The sequence below is a fragment of the Ambystoma mexicanum genome, chromosome 6p (assembly GCF_040938575.1).
Source record: "Ambystoma mexicanum isolate Mex_15411 chromosome 6p, UKY_AmexF1_1, whole genome shotgun sequence".
Taxonomy (NCBI): Eukaryota; Metazoa; Chordata; class Amphibia; order Caudata; family Ambystomatidae; genus Ambystoma; species Ambystoma mexicanum.
Window position 1 is genome coordinate 1,315,516,079 of NC_090935.1, and position 15,410 is coordinate 1,315,531,488.

Below are 15,410 nucleotides of genomic sequence, written 5' to 3' on the forward strand. Positions count from 1 at the left end.
AAATTCAATTCTTTGGGAGTCAAATCCCTCCTCCAGCTGCAAGTCTGTGCTTTTTAGCATCCAGGCTCTCAGTCGTTCCGAGCCAGCAGGATGGTAAGTGCCTCGGAGCAGTCTCCCCTTTGCTTTCTTGCAGATATATTGCCTCTCGATTAAAACATTCTGCATAGTTTCCCTTCAACCCCCTCCACCATTTTCTCTGCAACTCAGGTTGAAACCTTGATATTGTTGTTGCAGCCCACAAATCTAAATTAAATGTGTGCCAGTTCAACCTTTACAATGTCCAGTAAAAACAATTTGTAAGAAACATTGTAAACATTATTTGTAGGAAACATGACAATTCCAAATAAGTACAATGTCCAAAATTAGAAAATTCCATCAGATTTAATTTCAGTACATATTAATTACAACCTTACAGGAACTGCAGGCTAATCACTGGGAATCAAGGTAAAAAATAAATGTTCACATGAAACGGCTCACATGAAATACAAAACAAAAAAATAAAAAAATCACACATAAAACAGCCCCTTAAATTCTTCACCTGTAGAAATGAAAACCGACAGCACTGATAAGAAATGAATCGGGTTGGTATGTGTTCATAATGTTAGCAATCCGTACGTTTGCATTTCAATTTGCTATCTGAGGAGTAACACGTGTTGGGCATAGATATCAAGCGGTTTACAAAATGTTCAGGGACTTATCAGACAACTGTCCGGTTCACTGGAATGTTTTAATACCAATTGAGCACTAAAGCTTTGTCCACAAGCAGGAATTTGGACCGGCTTCTTTAATGATCAATCTGTTTGCAGCATTTAATCATTTTATGAAAACATTTCTTAAGCCCAGCTCTGGTGCAGCCTTGACATTAATCTACAGATCAATGAACTAAAAATGACGTTGATACGAGTGCGCATCGGGTACAAAAAGGGAAAAAAGCATCGGCGGAAATGATATCAGGCTCCGGTTTAGTGGAAATAATGAGAAATGTTGTCCTTGCTTCGTCAACCGTGTGCTTTATCAGATTTTGCAATATTAATACAATTGCACACATATCCAGTGTTGCACACACTAGACAAGCAGCCCATTCCTATTACTGTTGACCTTCGCCATCAAGCCTAGTTTACACATGACCCCCCCAGTACTAAAATTCAGGTTTTGATCTGCAAGGATGAGCCGCCAGCACCTTGGGGAGAAGGTGGACTTTCATTAGTTAGCTAAAGAGTGAAGATCAATATATAACATCTGGTCACCTCTGGAAAGCCCTGTTGAGCTGGAATGGGAGGTCAAGAATGGGAGGTCAAGAATTTCTGTGCTTCTGAACAAAAGAGGCAGGGAGAATAGGCTATTTACAGAACTACTGCGCAACCTCTTCCATTTAGGCATATGGAGAGGGGCGTCCCTCATTACCAGCTTTGGAAAACCTTACTTATAAATAATTTTGAGCTTTCCACGCCATGCAATGGTCAAGATAAACAGCTCCCAGTTGGCCAAATGCAAAACCTTGAACCCATTGTGGCTTATCCTGCATGCTGGGACTTGTAGTTTTGTTTTCAAAATAAAAAGTACGTGCCTACAAGTCCGAGCTTGCAAAGTCCTTCTAGATAAGAAGCCAGGACTGAGTGAACGTTTGATAAATGGAATGGGTGCAACATAGAAGCTGCTAAGAATAGGACATATATTGAGGTGGACATAGCATGGCGTACACCACAAAATCTTGGAAACGTGCCAGATATTGTACTAAAGCGCCTTGAATGTTTTTTGCAACTTCTGGCTCGCTGAAAAAATATACACCAATAGCTAAGAGGTAGGATTCACATTTAGGTCGAAGGGGATAGTCCTCCATTTTGAACGACGACAGCAGGGCTACGCCCTGTGCTCCTTCACGAGAGAGTAATACTCTTCAGTCAGTCTTTTCTTCTCGCTCAGCTTTTCCTGCACCGCTTCCATTAAACACGAGGCGAAGGGAAACTGAAAAGAAAAACACACAACAGTGAGTGTTCGGAACTTTAAAATTCCAATATCTAACAAGAAAAAAAACAACATTCTCCAAAACAGTATCGTTAAGGTCATTCGATTTTGTGTTCATTGACGACCCTTTGCGCTAGCCGGTCTGCCTGTTTAGTGAGCGTGCTTCTTTTTCCACCATAAAAATGATAACAGGGCCGAAGCAAAAAGAACAAGATAAAGGTCTTATTGAACAAGTCATGGTTTAGTGACCATGTTAATGATGTAATCTGCAGTAGCAGCAGAGCTGTCATTTATCTTCAATCGGATGATCAATATGAGGTTCCAGTCATCTCTGGGGCACAGGCAAGTGATCGTATTCTGCTGACTGCTCTCCAGAGAGGCAGCCGGAGAAAATGATCAATACTGCTCCCCGTGCGGTGGCCTCGCTGCTGTGGACCAACATGCTGAAACCTGTGTGAATGAATGCGAAAAGAAGCAGCCATTGATCAAGAGGCCCAAGGCAAGTTTGTCTTGAGCAGGACAGTATAATGGCCTTTTAAGAAAGCGCTGAGTGCACAGGTTTCTGGAGTCTGGGGTTTTTGATAGTGTTGTGTATTTACGTTGTAGCCATACAGCTTTTGCAGTTATGGTTTCCTCTCCATCACACGGAAGTTAGAAAATGTGGGAGGGGAGCTCAGCAACATGCTCCGAGTGCCATCCGAATGTACCCCGGGCTTAGAAAATCACACAGGTACAAAGATATTTGCCCCACAAGAACCATCCACTCAGGGCATTTCCTATGTTTATAAAACACTGTGGGGGTCTTTTTACATTAATGCTAATTACATGCAGGAGACTGCCAACGTTATCACCTGAGTGATGTCCAGTGCCTAGACGTGTAAAGAAATAAATGGCAGGACTCAACATTATTCTAGCACGCCTATGCCACATCGGGTTGGACAGCCAGCTACCCGCCAACTCCGTTGTCACAAGCCACGGCTGCTCCCCACAGTGTCAACATATTTGGAGCTGAGGCTGCAACCCCCACCTGCTCGTTGAGGGTGATGAATGCACTGCCTATGGCAGGTGTGCGATTTAGAAACATCAATGAACATAATATAAAACACCAAAACATACTAGCTATGTTTTGAAGCGAGATAAATATTGAAGCCCTTCTTTAAACACATCATCAATAACATTTTTCTCTGATTCTACATGCGACAATTGCACATATTGAGCATCCAAATTTGCTTGAGATGAAAACGTATACATCTCAACAAAGTGAAACAATCAATTCCAGTTTAAATATAATTATACAATGTGTAAGATCGGGAAAAGTCAGGAAGCAGAAAAAAGTTCACAGCAACTGATTTCTATTTTAAGTGTGCCACTCCTATCTGGGCAACAGAATGCCTAGAGTCAGTGTCTCTGTTTGCATCTCTGATGGAATCGGCGGTATGTGAAGTTCAACAAGAATCTTGTATCTCTAACCACTTCCCTGGTATATAATATATATATGTATCATCTTGTCTTTTTTGGAGCAACACTTTTTATATTACTCTTGGCTAACACAGTACAAGAAATCTGAAGAAAAAAAAAAATATATATATATATATATATATATATATATATGTATACATATAAAAATAGTGTGGCAGTTGCCGCATAAGAGTTAAGTTGAATACAGAGGTCCATAGAAAATATAGAACATTTTAAAAATGAATTGTTAATAACTTTTGACCTGTAAGACGAATTTGGCTGGACATTTTGGGATTCATTACAAAATACATAAGTTAAGAAAACCAAAAACGCAGTTTTGGCCTAGTTCCTATTCATTGTCCCATAGACGAAAATCCACCATTTTTTCTTGAGTGCAACGCCCAAATCGCTGGACGGAATTGGACCAGGTACGAAAGAACTTGGGCACAGCGCGTTCACTCGATTTCTGTGCGGGAGGGGGAACGGTGGTGTGGACTTATTCTGTCCAGTACTTTTTTAAATATTTGATAGAGAAGGGGGAGCTCCCTTCTCCCAAAATTGTAGATATATCTCCCATGGTGCTTTGCAGCGAAGAGGCTTTTCAGAAATGAAAGTTGCCATTTCTGCCCGCCCCCATGCGAGAGATAACTGCGGTTACACACCTTGCTACCCGAAACTAAAATTGCAGAAAAATGACTTGGAGCAGTAAAGAATATTAAATGACATCAGGCTACAGGTGGGGGAGTGGACACCATCTGAAAGTTGAGTGTTGGAGGTGGGCTAGGGACCAAGTTAAGAGCACAAATGATTTCCTGTAGCCATGGTTACTCGGCAGAATAACCGCAGCTACAAAAGAAAATGAGATTGGGAATGAAAGTGCGTCACACGAACGACGACAGTTTGGGGGGGCTATGGGGAGGGAAACATACATTTATGGGAGTGGAGGGACCATGGCAGGAGGAGAGGGGCACCTGGCGAATGACTGTGGGGCTAGGGAAACAATTGTGTTTTGCCATTTTTCCGGATAACTGCAGTTATCAAAAGATTACAGATAACCACAGCTATCTGTAGTACATAGATATTCTTAGCCACAGTTGTGGGGAAACGTTTTTTTAGAAAAAGGGAAATAAAGGAAAAAAGTGGGCATGGCCAAAGGCTGCGAAAAGTGGGCTGAAAGTGTTTCAAATTATACAGTGGACACGGCCGAAGGGCGCTGCCACTGGCCTTGGCCAAATGCCCGGGCTAATGGGCCAAAAATACATGTACTGGTCAAGGCCAAAGGCCATGGTTAGCAGCTCGTAAGTATTATAAAAAAATACAGTGGGCACGGCCAAAAGCCATGGCCACTATCCATGGGTAATGTCCCGTTAGTGTTTTAAAATATAGAGTTGGCACGGGCGAAGGCCAGTGGGCTGGAAGTGTTTTAAAATAAATGATGGTATAACAAAACCCTTGAAAGTCACTGAAAAAACTTTAGTTAAAGTTTAATTAAGTTGACTAGATGTATCGCAAAAAAAACCCTTGAAATCCAGCACATTGGGAAAGTCATGACTGGCTTAACTTAAGCGTGTTTCGTAGCAAAGCCCAAGAGAACGTATATAAGAGAAGGGATTCACAATAACATATATAATGCTATTATGGGGGTCATATCATTATGGGGGAGATCAATGGCCGCACGCTGAGTTAAGCCGGTCATGACTTTCCCAATGCGCTGAATTCCAAGAGTTTTGTTGCGATAAACCTGGTCATCTTAACTAAACTTGAACTAAAGTTTTTCTGTGAATATATATATATTATATGGCGGTAGTTAAGGTGAGTCGGACTCCCATAGGATCCTCAAAAAATAAAGTTTTATTAGGGATGCACACTCCCCTCATCCCCCAACTGCTATGTTTCGTAAAGATTTGTTTCAAAATAAAAAAGTTATTCAGATGACAAAAAACAAAATTCAAAAGTTGCGGCCTACTTCCCATTAATTTTCCCATTCACAAACAAAGTCAATTGTTTGCCGGACCGCACAGCCCAAACCGCTGGAAGGATTTGCACCAGGTCAGAAACAACTTGGGCATGAAGCGTTTAAAAGAGGCCTTTTTGTTGTATGGGGTTGTTTGGGGTCTTGCAGTAGTTTTAAAAAATATTTGATGGTGAAGGGGGCGCCCGCTACTAAAAAAAAAAAAAAAAAAAAAAGAGCTATATCTCTGGTACAAACAGCCGCCATCTTTGTTTTTTCTCAATTCGAGAGATAGCCGAGGTTTGTAGCCGAGGTTATCAGAAAATGAAATGCAGGAAAAAAGCCATTTGCAGTTCAAAGAACATGCAAATGCCATAACTCTAGAGGTGGCAGCAAGAGGGCACCAAGTGAAAAGTGGGAGTTGGAGGGGATCTAGGGACTGAGTTTACAACACAAAGCTTTTATGTATCCTCGGCTCTATCTGAAAATAGGTGACATCTCAAAGCAAACTGCATCACAGAAACAGTGTGTATTGTGGGGGTGAGGGCAGGGGATGTGAGGAGGCCATCTGGGGAGTGGGGTTAGCTGGTACAGATCATGGGGGCACTTGGTGAGGCCCTGGGGGGGCAAGACAGCATTTTTCCCAACAGTTTGTCCGATATTCGCTACAATAAAAAACTACGGCGAACCGCGGCTATCATTAGTTCATACATAAAATGACTACAAATAGCTGACGTTATCTGTATTTTTGTACACACGGCTATAGAAAAAAGTAAAAAGAATTAAAAAAGATATTTTGACAGGTACAGTGACGTAGGGGGTGGGAAATCACTGCCTGTGGACACAAGGCGCTTCTCCAAGCAACAAGTTGGTGGTAGATCTCTTTCTTCGGCTGGGGCCTACCTCTGGAACAGCCTCCGTGCCTCCCTGAAACTTGAGGAGAACCACCTCCGGTTCTGGAAGCACCTCAAAACCTTACTCTTTGCTTCTGCTTTCTCTCCTCCTCTCCCCTTCTGAACTCTTGGCTAAAACTGAAACTGCATTGGTTACCTGGCCACACTCTGATCTCGGGCCCAGGTCCCCCCCTCCAGTAGCACACCTGCACTGCCCCCCTGGAAACCCTGCACTTAGGGACTGTTTTTCTGTACTCCTAGTCACCTAGCAGCACTTGACATCTGATGTCTACACTTACCCTGCACTTGCCACCTGCTAGCCGCACTTTTATTTATTGCTGTTATTTATTCTATTTAATTTTTATTGTCGATCCCATGTACTGCACTGTCCCCTCCCCCTCACACTTTCCCCTTCCCCTGAACTTGCGCGTTCTCAAGGACACCTAGCCTAATAAGATTGTTGTCTCGGTCTTCCCTCTGTTCCCCCTCCCTTGCCTAATCGCGCCTTGAAACACTTGTGTATAGGCGTGTTATAAATGCCATATCAGATAATATAATATCAAAAGGCATCCAGGACTCACATCCAGGTAGTAACTGGGACTGACCCTGCTTAGCTTCAAAGCAAGGTAGCGACTGGCACCATCAGGCCACGTTGCCTAATAAATCAGCACAAATTAAAAGACCATATAGAGCAATGTGGCCTGAGGGGGCGGGCACCTTCGTCACTTTGAAGCTCTGCAAGGTCAGTCCCAGTTACTACATGGATTGGAGACACTCCACAAGTCCGGACACCATCTGTTTTTTTAGTTTTAAATATCTCATCACACTAAGAAAACACAGCAGCCTCATTGTTCTTTTTTAAAGCATGCTAATGTCAGTCCTTGACAGTATTGCCCTTAGAGACCATTCTTTTACCTTTCGCTGAATTGCATTCTGCAATTTGTAGTTTCCCAGTCAAGGGAGGGGGGTGGAATAATGCCACAATTGTACACATTTTGCCCAACATAGTTCAATAATGATTCATATATTTGAGTGACAATATGGTATGTGTATTTTTCAAGTTACCTTTATAAATCAGAGTATTGTTGAAATCCAGATATGTGGGTGAGGAGGGCAAATGAGAGGGCAAGTAAGTCATGAGCATGTGCCCAAGATGTGGCAACAGAGTTTACAATCCTAGACACTGGTGCAGTTATTTGCCCCCGAGTGTGGCTTATTTTCAGGGCACAAGTAAAGGACATGTGGGAGGACAGCGTAACGTTTTTTTTCCAGAGGGTGGACTCAACCCCTTGGGATTTTTGTGGTTGGGAAGCTTGCTTAAGTATTTGGCTACCAAAGATTTTACTTGGGCTATCAAGTTCCCAGTGCAGACACCCACAAGACCACAAGCACTAGTTTCGTATTGGGATTTTGGTTACAAGGGAATATTTCACGACAGTTTGCTGGGTTTAAAAGGTGAGCAGCTTTTATACTTTGCCAGCATATTTATTGGAACATTTCCTCTCTCAGGTTATTTTTCCGGTGTTCATTACTTTTTTAAAAGTCCAATGCTATTTTGTGTTGCACACTTTCTTCAAAGGGGAAGGGCAAATGAACTACAATTGTATATTTCACTGTAATATATATGTTCACTTACTGTGCGTTTACTCATGGATGCCAGCTTTTGATTTCCGCTATGGGGGCAAAAGTACCTGGGCATATGTTATTCTTGCAGCCGTTCATTTTTTTCCCCTTTTCCGTGCTGCTTAAATGCAGTTAGTTGGGTTTGTGCGATGCATGACAACAGTCACCAAGAGACCAGCCATAAAACAAGGGGCTTGTTTCACATTGATTAACCAAAGTGTGTGGTCCATGACAAAAAAATGTAATCACACTGTGCATTGCTTAAAATCATTGTGAGTTCTAAAAACCTGCAATCTTTTATGCATAACAATACCACTGTCAAAACAGGTCAAAATCAGTTTGCGATTGATGAACGTCTTTGAGCGATGGGTTTCAAGTGTTTAAAATATAGAGTGGCCAGGCCCACCGGCCATGGCCAAAGGCCATGGCTAGTGGTCTGGTAGTGTTTTGAAATGGACAGTGGGCATGGCCAAAGGCTGCTAAACATCTATGGAATAACAAAACCCTTGAAATTCAAGGAAATAACTTTAGTTGCAGAGATGTTAAAGTGAGAACTTAACGCAACAAAACCCCTGAAATTCAGCTAAAGCACCTTAAATTCACGCCCCTGTTGCGCAGCCTGTAATCACAATGATGACATCACAAATTGCATCACTGGTGACAACACTGATTACATTGTATATAAATGATTGCATCAATAATGGTATTAGACATAACATCATTTATAAGTTAGCTCATGAAAACTTTGATTATCTTATTAACAATGAAGGCCGTGAACTTGGCCATGAAAACGTCTGTGGTTACGGGCCATCACCAAAGGCCATAACTAGTGGTCAGTTAGCGTTCCAACATACCGATGTGCATGGTTAAAAGCCATGCCTAGTGGCCCATCACGGTTTTAAAATATACAGTGGGCAACGTTGAAAGCTGTTGTCAGTGGCCATGGCTAAAGGCCAATTAATATATTAGAATATACAGTAGGCACATCCAAAGGCCATGACCACTAGCTAGTGTTGTGTTGAAGACCATGGCTAGTGGAGGGTTAGTGTATATAATATACAGTTGGCACGACCGAAGGCCACAACTAGTAGCATGTTAGTATTTTAAAATATACAGTGGACATGGCCAAAAGATGTACAAACTGCTCAAGATCAAAGGCCATGGCTAGAATATATGGTACGCAAAGCCAAAGATTGTGGCCACTGGCCAGTATTGTGCTAAAGCCCATGGCTTGTGGCCAATTAATGTACATAATGTACAGTGGACACGGCTGAAATCTGTAGCCACTGGCGAAGGCAGAAATCCATGGTGGGTGGCCTGTTAGTGTTTAAAAGTATACAGTGCACATGGATGAAGGTTGTGATCAATGTCCATAACTGAAGGCCATGATTAGTATGCATTCATGTGTTAAAATATATTTGGCCATGTACACAGACAATGGCTTAAGGCCATGCTTGTTACTGTTGTCATGTAATTAGTGATATCATCAGTGATGTGATCTGTGATGTTATCATTGCGGTCATATGCTGCGCAACGGGGGCCTGAAGTTAAGGTGGCTTTAGCTGAATTTCAGGTTTTTTTGGTGTTGTGTGTGTGTGTGTGTGTGATACATTACTTACTTAATAATATTTCTGATGCTTTCATCTGCTTAGATTCACATGCTATGCATAGGCCGACTTCTAGTGGCAGCCGCAGAGTATTACAGTTTTTGTTTTCGAAACTCGAACAAGGAATTTGACAGTGCGTGCCAGTAATACTATCCCTAGTATGACGTCTACTGTACCCAATGTTCCTTCACGCGTCAAGGTCCCTCAGATGTTTTGGTTCTGACATGAGGTAGCACGAAGTGTAGCGTGAGTACAGGTGTGTAAAGCAGATGAATGCAGATAAAACATCAATGCACCTTCTACTCCACAGGGGAAGAAGAGTGGGTGCATGTGAATCTAAGCAGATACAAGCATCAGAAATACTATTACGGTGAGTAATGTATCCCTTTTGAGGCTTTTGGGATCTGCTTAGATTGCATGCTATGCATAGAATAGCAAGCAGTGTCTGGAGAAGGTGGTGGGATGTGAGAAGGTACAGCGGCAAATAGATTTTTCAGCACTGCTTGTCCCACCTGTGAATCTGCTTTAGAATGTGTGTCAATGCAGTAGTGGTGAGTAAAGGTATGAACAGAGCTCAATGTAGCTGCTTTGCAAATGGCGTCTAGAGGGACTTTTGCAATAAAGGCCAAGGTAGCTCCTGTATCCTTGGTAGAGTGAGCTCTTGGTGTGAAAGGCAGAGTTTCATTTGATAGAGAGTAACAGAGCTGTATGCATTTCACTATCCATTTGGAGATGGCGTTTTTTGAGAAGCGATCACCTTGCCTGCCAGGGGCTATGGAGACAAACAGTTGGTCTGTTTTCTGTAGCGGTCTTGTCTTGTTTACATAGTAAAGGATCGTCCTCCTTACATTTAGTGTATGGAGTTTTTTCTCAGCTGAGCTTAAAGGGTCTTAGGCATAATCCTGTGCAGTGCCCTTAGGGACCACTACACACAATTAAGACTACAGGTGGCAATACACGTTTTACCTTTGGTACAAGCCTGTACTACTATGTTAAAGTGGTAGCAGTAGCGGAGCAGCCAGGCTTATCTCAAGAGTATATGAGCAGTAGCATAGATTACACATAGGGACCACAATTACTGTGACTCAAGCAAACACCGACTCAAGGTTTCAGGTATATAAACACAACACTTCTATTAATTCAAAATCACACGTAAAATACACTCCAACCAACCAATTCACTTTGGTACACTCTAAAAGTACCCTATGTTTTAATGGACCTGTGTTGTGAAACAAAAGACGTTACCGGGAATACACTTGCGATCACTTTTTGACAGTAATGACAGTTCGGTCTTAGTAAAGAAACGCGTATCCGCGGCAAGAAGTGTTGCCGGGGCAAAAACACACTTAGCACACGAGTTAAAAAGAGAGATTTGGAGGCAAAAATCATAGACAATATTTTTGTCAGGGCAGACAGAATCAGAGCACTCAGACAGAAATTCAAGAGTCAATAGGCCAGAGCCAGTATCAAGTGGAACCGGGTTCCTGTTGTCGAGGATCACACGGTCAGACAGTTTGAGATTCAACGTTGCCATGAGTACTTAGATATTGTCAACAGAGGAAGCAAAAGTTATAAGAAGGAGGGAAAACAAGGGCAAGCCTTGGAGGCGAAGAAAAGGGGTTCACCCTAATTCTTCAAGCAGAACACAGTACCTTATTCAATGAAGAAGCTGGTGCCACGGCAGTTGTTCCTGGTAGTTTCCTGCAGACCCACGGTTCCTGGAGCTTCGGTGCGAAGGAGGACATCTGGAGGGGTCTGCACCACACAAGGATGAGGCCGACAGCAGCGACGGTGAATAAAAGGTGCGCTCCTTAAAAACAGGAGAGGCTCTTCAGATGGCTATCCGGACCACTACAGCTGTGTGCAGCGATTTCAATCGAAAGAGGATCCTCTGGCTGTAGAAGATGAGCTGGTTATCCCCACCAGGCTCAAGGGAAGAAGACTCCGGACTGGATCTTCTCTGGTCGTCGAAGGGTAGATAGCTCAGTACTGCAGCAGGGCTTCACCGGGACGGGGTAGTTGCAGCAGCCTTCTTCTTCTCTTCGGCTCCTTGTAGTTCCAGTGGCGACTCTGACTTCTAGCCCAAGAGACCCTCCTTTTATGCGAAAATCCCCCATTCACACAGCCTGGCTGTCAATCACGCAGCAGGGGGGTTGTCCAGCCCGGACAACCACCTCAGCCAATCATGGCAAAGTGCGACTTGGGTTTCCTAGGATACCCTGTGCAGGGGGTGACTACACCCCTCCCTCACATTCAGCCCACCTAGACAGCCAGGCGCCTGGAGGAGGGCTTCTTGGCAGAAGCCCGCCAAAAGACAGTGAACAAAGGAGGCAAACCTGGTTTATTCGCCTTTCTTTAACAAAAAGAAATGGCGAATAAACCCAACCGGAGCCAAAAGAAAAAGTATTTGGTCAAGCGGGTTGAAGTTCGAGGCTAATATAATAGCCTAAAACAATACCACGTTTATATAGTATAATCGCGGTAGAAAATTTAGGGTAGATACCACTGCCACCAGCTAAGTCTAAATGTTAAAAGAGCGAAACAATGTTCTAGGAGGTACAGATAAAAAAGGGCTAAGGATTAACCCTTTCCAGTACTCCATGTAAGATGGGGTGTACTGGATCTGTGATTAAATGACTAAGTAAAGTTAATGGGAACTTTACCCTTTTCTGGGGGACAGTAGTCAGCCTCAGAAATGGAGTCGGTGGGAAGTCTAAAAGACAACCCTGTGTCACTTCACTGAAGGTGCTGTGTAACACAAAAGAAGGGGGCTTCTGAAGGGGTGTACTCCAGAGTCCACAATCACAAAAGCAGATGAAATACACATGGCAAGAGTAGGAAAAAGAGGCACACTCTTACCAAGTGAAAAAAATAACTCCAGAAATCCAGAAAAGCTGCTGGGGGACTCACTCGGTGAGGGAAATTAGCCATAAAATGAGAATTCTCCCTAATAAAGGGCTTTGAAAAAAAACTGGTAGTTTGATTGACTGGTTGACATGGAACTTGATATGAATTTAGGTGAAACCCTAGGGTGTGTTCGTAGTACAAACTTGTCTTTGTGGATAACAAAGAAAGGGTCTTGCTCTGACAAAGCTTGTAGTTCTCTGACTCTTCGTATGAAGGTGACAGCCACCAGAAAAGCTGTTTTATATGTAAGGTGTTTTACGCTGGATTTATGCATAGGCTCAAAGGGGGGGTCCCATGAGTTTTGCAAGTATCACGTTTAGGTCCCACCCTGGAGGCGGGTTTGAAATGGGAGGGTGAGTCTCTTTACTCCTTCCTTAAATGCCTTAATGACTGGGACCTTCTACCAGAACACCTTGCTTTGAGAAGCAGTGTAGGCGGATAGAGCTGCCAGGTGAACCTTAATGGAGTCAAATACTAGCCCGGCGTCTAGTAAGTGGAGCATGTGGTTGAGAATGTGCGATGGCGTATATTCTATCGGGTTTATACTCTTTGACTGGCACCATATAACAAATCTTTTCCATTTGTTGAAATAACAGTGTCTGGTGTTTGGTTTGTGTGCCTCCATGAGGATGCCCATATGTAAAGACTTGAGAGGGGCTTTCTGTACTCCTGAGCTCTATATGGTAGAATAGAAGCATAGAGCACCCCAGCCAAGATTCTCTATAGGGTAGCAAATGGATAACCAATCAAGGCTTAAGCTCTCAGGGGGTGATGCGGGCTGGTTCTTAAGTACAGTGTAGTCCCCAAGCACCCACAAAGGAATGTCTACACACTATGTTAGTGAAAACACAGTTCTTTATATAAATAAGGCTCAAGTTATGTACACAATCACAATAACACACTTTGTGCTCAGGAAGTTCCAAAATGATAAATATATACAGTCTCAGTATGGTACCACAATTACTTCTTAGATTCCATTAAAATGCATCAACTGTACTCAGTTTCAAATGACATACAAATCAGTTAATAATGTGAACCAACAACAGACTTAGGAGAAAAACAAGTTGGTTAAAGAATAGGCAGAAATGTACTTCAGCTATTAAGTCACAGTTTTGTGTGAGGATCCCCCCCCCAACCTGGGTAACCTATAAATAAAGATATAATACAAGCCCAGTCCATATATTGCTTATAAGAAGGTTATTTTCTTCTATAACAGTTCTACCTCCCCAATGTATCTGGTTTAGCAGAGTTTGACGTCGGGTCGTCGACGGATCCTTCTTGAGTGACTCCCTTTAAGGCAGGAGCCAGGGATCGTCGAGATCCCTTGACGAAAAGGAGAACAAAGTCTTCGAGGCAGCAGCTTTGGTCCCGGCGGTGCTCGCCGACGATCGGTCGTGGACATCCAGCGAAGATGTGGCGTGTGGTGCACCTCGACAATGATAGTTAGTTGCTGCAAAGAGTAAATGAAGAACTTTGGCCCAGCAAGCGTGTCGGGCCGTTGGCGTCTTCGGGTTACGGGAAACCCATCGGCGGCCTCGACTTTCTCCGGCGGGACAAAGCGGTGGGCGGTGCTGGCGAGAGCGTCCCTGAATTCAACGTGTCTTAATCAATGGAGTAACGCTCTTCCGGTCGTCGGCGGCACGATGTCAAGCTGTTGCCGCTTCTGTGCAACGCGGCACTTCTCTTCGGATTCCACGGCGGTCACTGTCTCCTGTCGACAGTCTTTCGAAAGGCTGACTTCCAGGGCGCTTCAGTGAAGGTTAGCGGTGCACGATGGTCCCTCGTAGCTCGGGAAGATGTCTCCTAGCCAGGTCCTCTCTTGGATCAGTTCTCAGCGACACAGCAGCTTTCAGATTGCGTCGAAGGCAACAGCAGTCAACCTTCTTCTTCGGGCTCGGCTTCAGGATTAAGCAGCAATTTTGACTTCAGCTTCTGAACTATTTCCATTAGTGAGAGGTCCCCAGATATAGTGATTGATCTCATTCACTCTGCTGGGCCACAACCAGGCAACCAATCATCCAGAAGGGCATTCATGCAGGCAGGCAGCCAATCAGGCTCACAATGCATTCGGGCCATTCTCAACTCTCCAGACACTCACAACAAGGAATGTGTATTGGGACAAGTACCCAGCCATTCAGCACTCCACAATGCATTCATACCAGTTTCGGGCAGAGTTGTCTCAGTCTTTGTGTCACATGCCAGAAACCAGACACCCATAACAAGAAGTGCATATTGGTCACACACTCCATTCACCCACATCCCACCTCAAAGGTGTACCCACAACATACCATCACTGGGAAGGCTCCAGCCAGTCTGGCCTGGACTTCCCCACAATACCATATATGGAACTTCCACCCAACAGCCAGTCAGGGGGAAGGGACAGAGTCAGGGCTTCCCAAGACTTTGGGAAAACAAGGTAATAGGCAATAGAAAGCAAGAGGCCACAGGGGCTATCTTGTCTCCTATCAGGAATCAACTGCTTCCAATGGCAGGGCCTGGGTATCCCAAAATGGAGGATACTCAGAGCACCTGTCAAATTCAGCATGGAGCTGCCACTAGCCCATACCCTGTTCTGTGGGCCACACATACACTAGGGGTACAGGGTTGAACCCCCACCCATGGGTGCCATAAGGGTATCCCATGGCTCTGTTCAACAAACCAAAAAGAGGAAGAGCTGCACTGCCAGAGGTCCCACAGGGACTCTTGGGCAGAAAATAGCACAGACCACACATGAAAAAAAGGACTACAGGACAAGGACATGGAGGCCATGTCCGTCCAATGCACACACCATACACCTTTGAGGTAGTTTTAAATGGCCAAACTCTATGACTTCAGGAGTCAAGCTGCCAAGTTCATAGACCAAGGTTGTGGGTGGGACGTCGTTCCCCCGTGCTGTGTGAGCATGTTGTTGGTGAAACCTGGATGCAAAGTCTGGGCACTGTGTGTTTGGGGTTGTGGCGAACAAGTCTAAAGGGGGGTAACCCCATAGGGAGAAGATATTGTTTA

At 43.9% G+C, this 15,410-nt stretch overlaps 1 protein-coding gene across 2 annotated transcripts in view; it reads right to left on the minus strand.

Moving 5' to 3' along the window:
- Positions 1–362: 362 nt before the first annotated feature.
- CNTLN (centlein) overlaps positions 363–15,410 on the minus strand; it is a 2,346,865-nt gene continuing 2,331,817 nt past the window's right edge. For both annotated transcript variants that reach the window (XM_069625978.1, XM_069625977.1), the window contains one exon: positions 363–1,965. In XM_069625978.1, coding sequence (XP_069482079.1) covers positions 1,861–1,965 — 105 coding nt within the window. In that variant the 3' untranslated portion in view covers positions 363–1,860. The remainder of the gene's footprint in view (positions 1,966–15,410) is intronic.